At 41.3% G+C, this 11,289-nt stretch overlaps 1 protein-coding gene and 3 non-coding genes across 5 annotated transcripts; 2 read left to right on the top strand and 2 right to left on the bottom strand.

Moving 5' to 3' along the window:
- Window positions 1–642: 642 nt before the first annotated feature.
- Window positions 643–713, bottom strand: Trnad-auc. The gene has a single exon. It is a non-coding gene; the product is annotated as a tRNA-Asp (tRNA).
- A 6,772-nt stretch (window positions 714–7,485) lies between these two features.
- Window positions 7,486–7,557, top strand: Trnaw-cca. Its single transcript has one exon. It is a non-coding gene; the product is annotated as a tRNA-Trp (tRNA).
- Window positions 7,558–7,902: 345 nt separating this feature from the next.
- Window positions 7,903–7,973, bottom strand: Trnag-gcc. Its single transcript has one exon. It is a non-coding gene; the product is annotated as a tRNA-Gly (tRNA).
- Window positions 7,974–10,132: 2,159 nt separating this feature from the next.
- On the top strand, window positions 10,133–11,159 carry LOC123468048. 2 transcript variants are annotated; one of them, XM_045167742.1, is made up of 6 exons: window positions 10,133–10,289; window positions 10,426–10,442; window positions 10,528–10,580; window positions 10,646–10,694; window positions 10,754–10,913; window positions 10,970–11,159. In XM_045167742.1, the coding sequence occupies exons 1-5, from the start codon at window positions 10,256–10,258 to the stop codon at window positions 10,901–10,903; spliced, it is 303 nt and encodes a 100-aa protein (XP_045023677.1). In that variant the 5' UTR covers window positions 10,133–10,255; the 3' UTR covers window positions 10,904–10,913; window positions 10,970–11,159. The 2 variants fall into 2 exon arrangements, with proteins under 2 accessions (XP_045023677.1, XP_045023678.1); XM_045167743.1 differs by having other exon boundaries at window positions 10,952–11,159.
- The last annotated feature ends 130 nt before the right edge of the window (window positions 11,160–11,289 follow it).

Raw genomic sequence — 11,289 nt, 5'->3', positions numbered from 1 at the left:
TGTTTACCACTATTCTAAAGCTACTCACAAGGTTAATGAAATACACACAATAACTCTAAATTATCTTGAAATCTAAAATATTTCTTAAAAACGAGGTAAAATTATCTTTCTGCCTAACTTTAATGATGTACTACAGATCTCCAAAAACAAAATTAAATGGCGTACGTAGCACTTGCATTTGAATGTTGTGCATTATTTGATTGCAAAACAAAACATTATGTTTCGGATTTCGGGGCGCAATGGTAGCGCGCCTGACTCCAGATCAGGAGGTTGCGTGTTTAAATCACGTCGAGATCAGAGGGTTTGTTCAGCATTTCATTTTTAAATGTATCATTCAATGACGTTAGAGTGACAGCTATTCCAGGGCAATAATCCTTAGACTTTGTGGACGTGTAAACCATTTGACAATTGCATTCAATAATACTTTTATTTCAAATTGCATATTAATGATGCGCAAGTAAGTGGTAGCTTACCAAAAATGTAGTAATGTTAAGAGAAGGTGAAGTTCGCCAACTGCATGTAGCGATATACTTAGGGTTCGTGAAAGTGGTGACGTAACTAGGGAAACTGATTAGTCGCAATTTGTGTTTGTTACGGTCGCCTAGGGATTCTTTAAATGAAATGTCAATATTAGACGTAAAATGCATCGACCGGGAATCGAACCCGGGCCGCCCGCGTGATAGGCGAGCATTCTACCACTGATCCATCGATGCTGAGAATATTAGTGCTGTTTTATGAATTTATTCGTTACACATCATTTACAACAGTTTGTTTACTGGTATTAATAAATTACTTTTCTTAGTTATTAATTGTGTAAATGTATCGACTTAATATTTCACCTTCGATTTTTTACTAGCAGAGCGTAGTTTCGATCTACGGACATCTGGGTTATGGGCCCAGCACGCTTCCGCTGCGCCACTCTGCTGTTGCAATTGAATGTCTGCATTACGTTCCAATTACACCTTTCGTAGCATTTTAAATTGTTGTGTTACTAAAATGCATCGACCGGGTAACCAGCATTCTAACACAGAACCATCGATGCAAAATAATGGCAACTACTGCTCCCTACCAACACGAAATGTTTTTGTATTTTTTGGAGCCTCTTACCCATCAGCAACTTGATTACCATCCGTGCTTTAACGAAAAAACTTTTAGTCCGAAATAGTCTCTTTAACTGTCGAAGTTCCTTGGCCTCTATAGTATAGGAAAGCACAGAAAGCATCTGCCTAGTATATCTATCTGATTCCGGCGTGTCAATCAAGTTTATCACCAATATTCACTGGGATCTTCCTTCAACATTTACAGCGCATGTTTACCACTATTCTAAAGCTACTCACAAGGTTAATGAAATACACACAATAACTCTAAATTATCTTGAAATCTAAAATATTTCTTAAAAACGAGGTAAAATTATCTTTCTGCCTAACTTTAATGATGTACTACAGATCTCCAAAAACAAAATTAAATGGCGTACGTAGCACTTGCATTTGAATGTTGTGCATTATTTGATTGCAAAACAAAACATTATGTTTCGGATTTTGTGGCGCAATGGTAGCGCGCCTGACTCCAGATCAGGAGGTTGCGTGTTCAAATCACGTCGAGATCAGAGGGTTTGTTCAGCATTTCATGTTTAAATGTATCATTCAATGACGTTAGAGTGACAGCTATTCCAGGGCAATAATCATTAGACTTTGTGGACGTGTAAACCATTTGACAATTGCATTCAATAATACTATTATTTCAAATTGCATATTAATGATGCGCAAGTAAGTGGTAGCTTACCAAAAATGTTGTAATGTTAAGAGAAGGTGAAGTTCGCCAACTGCATGTAGCGATATACTTAGGGTTCGTGAAAGTGGTGACGTAACTAGGGAAACTGATTAGTCGCAATTGGTGTTTGTTACGGTCGCCTAGGGATTCTTTAAATGAAATGTCAATATTAGACGTAAATTGCATCGACCGGGAATCGAACCCGGGCCGCCCGCGTGGCAGGCGAGCATTCTATCTTCTTTTTCCCTTCTGCTAGACTTCGTGGAGAGCAGACGTGTTTTTAAAGAGCTTCGGTTTTTATTGATGAAGTGTTTTAGCTCCTTGTATTATTTTTACATTTTATCCATTGACATCCAAAAACCCTCCCTTAAAAACATTCTTATGCTTTAACCAAAACAAATATTGAATTTTAATGCATATATTTCTTTAATTTTAATACTCAATAGAATTTTTTTATTTATTCTTTTCATCCTTGATTCTTTTTTTCTCATTTGATTCCACACTTTCTTCGGTTTTTAAAATTTTTTTATTCTTCACAATTTTTTTTTCTTATTTTATTCCACAATTTCCTCAGTTTAAATTTATTTTATATTTTTTTATTCTTCACTCAAGTTTTTTTTATTCCACAATTTCTTCTGTTTTAATTTTTTTAATTCTTCACAAAATTATTTTATTTTTAATTTTTATTACTTAAAGCGTCAATTTTGTTATTTTTTTTTCCTCTTTCTTAAATTTCTATAAATCTTTTCTTTTTATATTTATTTAGAATTTTCTCTCCAGATGTTTAATGGTTTATTTTTTATTTTTCTAACAATATTTTACCGATTTTTTCTATACTTCTTTGGTTTTAGTCAATAAGAATTACTGTTTTATTCTTTCATATGTAAGTGGGCACAGGGTAGCAATGGCAGAGGTAGGAGCATCTAGTAGAAATGCTACTAGAGTAAGACTCCATGGGACAATCATTAAAATCCCAGTTCCTCTGCCAAACGTTTTAAAATGTGGGGAGAAATCCTGTCAAGGTGAGCGAGGTAGCGGTCCCTGGTCTGGGGATCGCAAGAGACAATTGGCGGAGACACACATAAAAGAAAGACATTCTAGGAGAGGGGTTCAGTACACCACCCAGTATGTCTGCCTTGGCTGTAAAAAGGAATTTAATTCGTTTATTTCAGCCGGCAGACATGCAAGACCTTGTACTGAGTCCCTTTCCTCCAGTATTCTCCGCCAATCCCTCGAACTAACCATTGCATCTGCAATGGATGGTTCGCAGGGGTCTCCTAATCCCGCTCACTCTTCTCTCCCCACGTTTTCCCCTTCCAGAATTGAAGGGGACAAAATAATTTTAAAATACCCTGGAAAACCCACGAAGTGTCCTAGGTGTGAGTGGACTACCTTGGCAACTAACACCAGAGCCATGGGTAGTATCCACAGACACCTAGAGACAGCCCACACACTCCGACTACTTAAATATTGGGAATGCGGAGTGTGTGGATTTGCTGGAGATGGCCCTACACTAAAAGGACATTACCAAAGGTTACATTCTAATAACAACCCATCACCCTCCATCCGATTTGCTGGGATATCCAGTATGGATGGCTCCAACCATGACTCTTCTGCTGCAGTGATCTCTCTAGAGGATGTTACTGCAACAGAAGACGAGCGTGATGAGCTATCCGTGGTGGAAATCCCAGCGATCGAGGAATCCCATGGTAATGTCCAATCTCCAGCAAATTTTACCGCAAGCACTATTTTAGATCTTGGGAGGAAGTTCGCCTCCTCTTTTAATACACAAAATTTTAGTTGGCTTTATGAACTCCCCCCACAAGAAAATACTAGCCCCACAATTTTATTACAAGAGATTTTAGACCCTTCACCTAACCCCGAGACCTTAACCTTTGTCCCCAGTCAGCAAAGCAATCGAGGACGTAGTCATAACAGCTCAGAAGAGCAGAGCCAAAGAGACGACGATTTTGTCAGTCTCTGGGTTCCTGCCTTCTTGAGCTGTGAGACTCTACATGACCTAGACGACGTCCTCGAACGTTGCACAGCTGACTGGCTCCCTAAAGCACAAATTTTACAAGACCCAAGCCCTGAACAACCCCGAGGAAACCCTGAAAAAAGAAAAAGAAACCAAAACCGGCAGATGCAGAAGGCCCGGCGACATATCAAGCAAAAGGCGTACGAGGCGAGGAAGATTCAGCGGCTCTTCAACATTTACCCAAGAAGAGCCGTTCGAGAGGTGCTCGAAGACCGTTCACCCTCCTACGATGGTACTGTACAAGCTGCGGAGGAATATCTCAAGAGGACTTACAACCGATTGAGACCATCTCCGCAGCAGTGCCAAAGTGCGAGGGAACTCTACGACACCTGCGACTGGTCCCAACCTTCAGAGGACCAGATGAACTTCCTTAATCGTGCGCCAACCCAACAAGAGCTTGAAGCTAAGCTTCGCCGGGCTACCAACACATCACCAGGGGTTGATGGCCTAGAATACCGTCATCTTAGAGCCATCGACCCCAACTGCATTCTGCTGGAAACAGTTTGTAAAATGGTTTGGAAGCTAGGGGTTCCTAATTGTTGGAAGACATCGCGAACTGTCCCCATTTTCAAGAAAGGGGACACTAGCGACTATTCCAACTTTAGACCAATATCCCTTCTTCCTACCATTTACAAACTGTTCTCGGGAGTGATCAGCCAGAGAATAACGCAAGTCGCTTCAGACCTTGGCTGGTTATCTCCCGAGCAAAAGGGTTTCCTCCCGGGGGTCCATGGTATTCAGGAACATACACAGCTCTTACAGACGGTTGTCGAGGAGACAAAGACCAAACGAAAGCACATGTCTATAGCATGGCTAGACATGTGCAACGCGTTTGGATCTGTGCCTCACGCCGTTCTGAATGAGCTGTTTACATCACTTCCAATACCAGAAGACCTCCGGCGCATCCTGGTGGACATATATTCGGGAAATCGGATGGATTTTGCCGTTGGGAAAGAATCCATCCGCATTTTCCCGACAGCAGGTGTTCGCCAGGGTGACGCTCTTAGTTCCCCTATTTTTAATCTGGCTTCCGGGGCCCTCGTCAGGGCCGGAAAGTCCAATATTAACCCCGGATTTTTATTATTTGGCTCGCTCAGTGAAAACCACGGCATATGCTGACGACATTGCCGTGGTTACAAATTCTCCCTCCGAGCTCCAAAACATTTTAAACGTTTTTACCCTCACCGCAAACACCTTGGGACTGCAATTTATGCCGGGAAGTGTGCTTGCCTGGTCTTCGACAAAGGCAAGCCGTCTGACGCCCAGTGCCGAATTGGTGATCAATTAATTCGGTGCTTGGGTCCAGACGACCAAGAAACATATCTTGGTACACCGATCGGAGGAAAATTGCGGTTCCGACCACCAACTGACCTTATCCCTAACCTCGACAAGATTGCCGCCTCCCACCTCGCACCATGGCAAAAACTTGAAATCTTCCCCACCTTCCTCCCTCTCCCCCTCTTTCCATCACCTCGCTTCGGGTCGGGTCCTGAAAGACTGCCTTACCCAACTGGACACTGAGTGTAGGAAGTTTCTAGGCCTTATTTGCAACCTTCCCAATCACGCAACGGTCCCGTTCTTCTACGCGGACCGGCGGGTTGGGGGCCTAGGAACATGCCGCCTCACTGATGATACCGATATCTGGACCATCGCCAGGGCTGCTCAGCTCCTCACTTGTAGAGACCCTACAGTGAGGAACATATGCCGAGAGCAGCTCCATGACACCATCCGGCGAGGGTTCAGAAACGAGCATCCAGGAGTGTTGCCAGTTGGGGAATATCTTTCGGGATCCGTGGATGGGGGGCTCTACAGACTGAGGTACGCGGAGGCAGGGTCCAATCTTTGGACTCTTGCCCGCCAAGCTGCCAAACGACTGGGAGTGCGGATTGATGTATCCGGCGACGAAAATCTAAGAATTGTCGCCGATGACGTCTCCGTAAGCCCAGTCAAGGCAGTCCGCGGACTTCGGAAAGTAGCTCGGCAGCGTTATACCAGGGACCTAATTTCCGACAAGAGCCACCAGGGAGTAGTTGCCACTGGCCTCTCCCTGGAAGACAAGTCGAAAGACATGGCTCGCCTGGTATCCTGCCGTACGCCCCTCTCCTTCCGAGACTGGAGATATCTTCACAAGGCCCGGCTCGACATCCTTCCTCTTCGGGGCACTCGTGGTTTTGCTCACAGGAGCAAGATACGAGTTGCCGCCGATGCGGAAAGGAAAACGAGACCGGGTTTCATGTGCTTAACCACTGTGAAGAAGGTCTCCAGCTCGCCACCAAGAGGCACAACACCATCCAAGATCTCTTGGAGTCGCTGCTAGTCAAGCAGGGACACGACGTCACGATCAACAATGCCATCCCCGGGCAAAGGTTAAGACCGGATGTTGAATTTCAACTATCCGGTTCCCGGGTGATGGTCGACGTCGTGGTCTGCTATGACCAACCAGGGAGTATGGAGAATGCCTACCAGCGGAAATATGATAAATATTCTTCGCATGGGAGGATTCTCCCCCTGGTTGTTGGGTCTCTTGGATCATGGTACCCCAGGAACGACGAAATCCGTTCGATTCTTGGAATCAACGGAAGATCCTGGGGTGCCTTCCGATTCAAGGCCCGATTGGCAGCGATCCAGGGATCAATGGATATGGTGTGTGCCCATTTCCATCATGGTGCACCAAACCCCGAAGCTGAGGATAACCCCCCTCTTCCCGTAGTAACTCCATACCCAGTAGATTAGTAGACTCTTCCCCATTTATTTTATTTATGTAATTTTAGTAATATTTTTAAATGCACCCACCCCATACATGTTTATTCCCCTTCCGGAAACCCCTCCATAAACTAACCACTGAACCATCGATGCTGAGAATATTAGTGCTGTTTTATGAATTTATTCGTTACACATCATTTACAACAGTTTGTTTACTGGTATTAATAAATTACTTTTCTTAGTTATTAATTCTGTAAATGTATCGACTTAATATTTCACCTTCGATTTTTTACTAGCAGAGCGTAGTTTCGATCTACGGACCTCTGGGTTATGGGCCCAGCACGCTTCCGCTGCGCCACTCTGCTGTTGCAATTGAATGTCTGCATTACGTTCCAGTTACACCTTTCGTAGCATTTTAAATTGTTGTGTTACTAAAATGCATCGACCGGGTAACCAGCATTCTAACACAGAACCATCGATGCAAAATAATGGCAACTACTGCTCCCTACCAACACGAAATGTTTTTGTATTTTTTGGAGCCTCTTACCCATCAGCAACTTGATTACCATCCGTGCTTTAACGAAAAAACTTTTAGTCCGAAATAGTCTCTTTAACTGTCGAAGTTCCTTGGCCTCTATAGTATAGGAAAGCACAGAAAGCATCTGCCTAGTATATCTATCTGATTCCGGCGTGTCAATCAAGTTTATCACCAATATTCACTGGGATCTTCCTTCAACATTTACAGCGCATGTTTACCACTATTCTAAAGCTACTCACAAGGTTAATGAAATACACACAATAACTCTAAATTATCTTGAAATCTAAAATATTTCTTAAAAACGAGGTAAAATTATCTTTCTGCCTAACTTTAATGATGTACTACAGATCTCCAAAAACAAAATTAAATGGCGTACGTAGCACTTGCATTTGAATGTTGTGCATTATTTGATTGCAAAACAAAACATTATGTTTCGGATTTCGTGGCGCAATGGTAGCGCGCCTGACTCCAGATCAGGAGGTTGCGTGTTCAAATCACGTCGAGATCAGAGGGTTTGTTCAGCATTTCATGTTTAAATGTATCATTCAATGACGTTAGAGTGACAGCTATTCCAGGGCAATAATCATTAGACTTTGTGGACGTGTAAACCATTTGACAATTGCATTCAATAATACTTTTATTTCAAACTGCATATTAATGATGCGCAAGTAAGTGGTAGCTTACCAAAAATGTAGTAATGTTAAGAGAAGGTGAAGTTCGCCAACTGCATGTAGCGATATACTTAGGGTTCGTGAAAGTGGTGACGTAACTAGGGAAACTGATTAGTCGCAATTTGTGTTTGTTACGGTCGCCTAGGGATTCTTTAAATGAAATGTCAATATTAGACGTAAAATGCATCGACCGGGAATCGAACCCGGGCCGCCCGCGTGGCAGGCGAGCATTCTACCACTGAACCATCGATGCTGAGAATATTAAAGCTGTTTTATGAATTTATTCGTTACACATCATTTACAACAGTTTGTTTACTGGTATTAATAAATTACTTTTCTTAGTTATTAATTCTGTAAATGTATCGACTTAATATTTCACCTTCGATTTTTTACTAGCAGAGCGTAGTTTCGATCTACGGACCTCTGGGTTATGGGCCCAGCACGCTTCCGCTGCGCCACTCTGCTGTTGCAATTGAATGTCTGCATTACGTTCCAATTACACCTTTCGTAGCATTTAAAATTGTTGTGTTACTAAAATGCATCGACCGGGTAACCAGCATTCTAACACAGAACCATCGATGCAAAATAATGGCAACTACTGCTCCCTACCAACACGAAATGTTTTTGTATTTTTTGGAGCCTCTTACCCATCAGCAACTTGATTACCATCCGTGCTTTAACGAAAAAACTTTTAGTCCGAAATAGTCTCTTTAACTGTCGAAGTTCCTTGGCCTCTATAGTATAGGAAAGCACAGAAAGCATCTGCCTAGTATATCTATCTGATTCCGGCGTGTCAATCAAGTTTATCACCAATATTCACTGGGATCTTCCTTCAACATTTACAGCGCATGTTTACCACTATTCTAAAGCTACTCACAAGGTTAATGAAATACACACAATAACTCTAAATTATCTTGAAATCTAAAATATTTCTTAAAAACGAGGTAAAATTATCTTTCTGCCTAACTTTAATGATGTACTACAGATCTCCAAAAACAAAATTAAATGGCGTACGTAGCACTTGCATTTGAATGTTGTGCATTATTTGATTGCAAAACAAAACATTATGTTTCGGATTTCGTGGCGCAATGGTAGCGCGCCTGACTCCAGATCAGGAGGTTGCGTGTTCAAATCACGTTGAGATCAGAGGGTTTGTCCAGCATTTCATGTTTAAATGTATCATTCAATGACGTTAGAGTGACAGCTATTCCAGGGCAATAATCATTAGACTTTGTGGACGTGTAAACCATTTGACTATTGCATTCAATAATACTTTTATTTCAAATTGCATATTAATGATGCGCAAGTAAGTGGTAGCTTACCAAAAATGTAGTAATGTTAAGAGAAGGTGAAGTTCGCCAACTGCATGTAGCGATATACTTAGGGTTCGTGAAAGTGGTGACGTAACTAGGGAAACTGATTAGTCGCAATTTGTGTTTGTTACGGTCGCCTAGGGATTCTTTAAATGAAATGTCAATATTAGACGTAAAATGCATCGACCGGGAATCGAACACGGGCCGCCCGCGTGGCAGGAGAGCATTCTACCACTGAACCATCGATGCTGAGAATATTAGTGCTGTTTTATGAATTTATTCGTTACACATCATTTACAACAGTTTGTTTACTGGTATTAATAAATTACTTTTCTTAGTTATTAATTCTGTAAATGTATCGACTTAATATTTCACCTTCGATTTTTTACTAGCAGAGCGTAGTTTCGATCTACGGACCTCTGGGTTATGGGCCCAGCACGCTTCCGCTGCGCCACTCTGCTGTTGCAATTGAATGTCTGCATTACGTTCCAATTACACCTTTCGTAGCATTTTAAATTGTTGTGTTACTAAAATGCATCGACCGGGTAACCAGCATTCTAACACAGAACCATCGATGCAAAATAATGGCAACTACTGCTCCCTACCAACACGAAATGTTTTTGTATTTTTTGGAGCCTCTTACCCATCAGCAACTTGATTACCATCCGTGCTTTAACGAAAAAACTTTTAGTCCGAAATAGTCTCATTAACTGTCGAAGTTCCTTGGCCTCTATAGTATAGGAAAGCACAGAAAGCATCTGCCTAGTATATCTATCTGATTCCGGCGTGTCAATCAAGTTTATCACCAATATTCACTGGGATCTTCCTTCAACATTTACAGCGCATGTTTACCACTATTCTAAAGCTACTCACAAGGTTAATGAAATACACACAATAACTCTAAATTATCTTGAAATCTAAAATATTTCTTAAAAACGAGGTAAAATTATCTTTCTGCCTAACTTTAATGATGTACTCAGAGATAAGGAGATTGCTCACTCCACGTAAAGCCCAGCAGTCGACATTTTTCCTCCTCCCCCTCTCTAGCAGACGAATTCGACTACGCTGCTCCTTTCGGCCAGCTCCGGAAGCATTTGACGGCTGAGGACCACTGGAGGACTGGTTTTACGTTTTGAAACGCAAAGATATTCGTATTTCTTATTTATTTAGTTCCGTTCAGTGCACTTTAGTGATTGAATTGATGAATTGAAAAGAAACAAAGATGAAAATTATGTTTCTACTGATTCATAAACAAGGTATATTTGTTCAAGAAATTTCTTTTAGAGGTTTCATTTGATAAGTTTTGATTAAACACTTTAGTAAAAGAAAGGAATCTGAATTTAAGATATCTGAGTACAATTAGTTTGATTAATTCATGAACACTTTCAACAGAAAACTTGTTAACAATGGTAGGAAACACTTCAGAGTAGTCAACAACTTTGAGGATCTTGTGCGCTAATGTTTCTAACACATTATGTTGATTGGAGAGTGCAGATAACTTTTCTACAACAACGGAATGAAAAAATGTTTCAGCTGTGTGAATCAAGGTATATACAGATTGTGAAGGAACAGTTATTACGTTTGTAACTTTAAATTTACAAATATTTAACAGGTCTGGACTTAGAGGATCATCACACGAGTTAAACAAGGAATTTCTTCTGGTTGGACATTTAACAAGTTTCTCAGTTTTCAGTACAATGTAGCCAGCAATGTATGCTAGGCATTGGTTGGTGAAGTGGTCTTTCAACTGACTAGCATGGAATTCCTCATCAGAACATATTACTTCAATATCCATCATGATATCCTGATCAACTGTGAGTTCGTTAACATCAGATACATTATCTACTGGCATAAGGGAACAGTTGGATGACAGTGAAGGGGTAACACCTCCAGCTTTTATAACTAATAATTTTCTCAGAATGGATTTGAATTGCAGAGCATTTGGATTATTATTCAATCCACAACGAAGTCGAATGATCCCAAAAAAGTGTTCCAATGGGTCCTGCTGCATGTGCCTAGTGGCTACATAACTCAATGGGTTGTTCTGCCGATGAAGAAGCTGGTGGGCTAGAGTTATAGTTGATCGTATCGTTGCGATAAATCCAATAATACAGGTTTTCCTTCTACTTGTGTAGACTAATCTGCCACTTGGAAGTTTTAGTTTAGCTAAAAAGAGCGCTAACTCATTAAGCTCTTTAGTCTTCTCCTCTAGGTTTTCTTTGGTAAGAACCGCTTTGTCACCATTTGCTTGAACAT

The sequence above is a fragment of the Daphnia magna genome, unplaced genomic scaffold, assembly GCF_020631705.1.
Source record: "Daphnia magna isolate NIES unplaced genomic scaffold, ASM2063170v1.1 Dm_contigs273, whole genome shotgun sequence".
Taxonomy (NCBI): Eukaryota; Metazoa; Arthropoda; class Branchiopoda; order Diplostraca; family Daphniidae; genus Daphnia; species Daphnia magna.
The sequence above is the reverse complement of the archived record's forward strand: the minus strand, read 5'-3'. Positions and strand labels throughout refer to the sequence as shown.

What these genes read in the sequence shown, in the direction of transcription:
- LOC123468048 (XM_045167742.1), top strand. Translation starts at nt 10,256, where the DNA reads ATGAAAATTATGTTTCTACTGATTCATAAACAAG. An exon ending in TTTCAGCTGTGTGAATCAAG is followed by an intron (nt 10,581 to 10,645) that starts GTATATACAGAT and finishes AATATTTAACAG; the next exon opens with GTCTGGACTTAGAGGATCAT. An exon ending in TAAACAAGGAATTTCTTCTG is followed by an intron (nt 10,695 to 10,753) that starts GTTGGACATTTA and finishes AATGTATGCTAG; the next exon opens with GCATTGGTTGGTGAAGTGGT.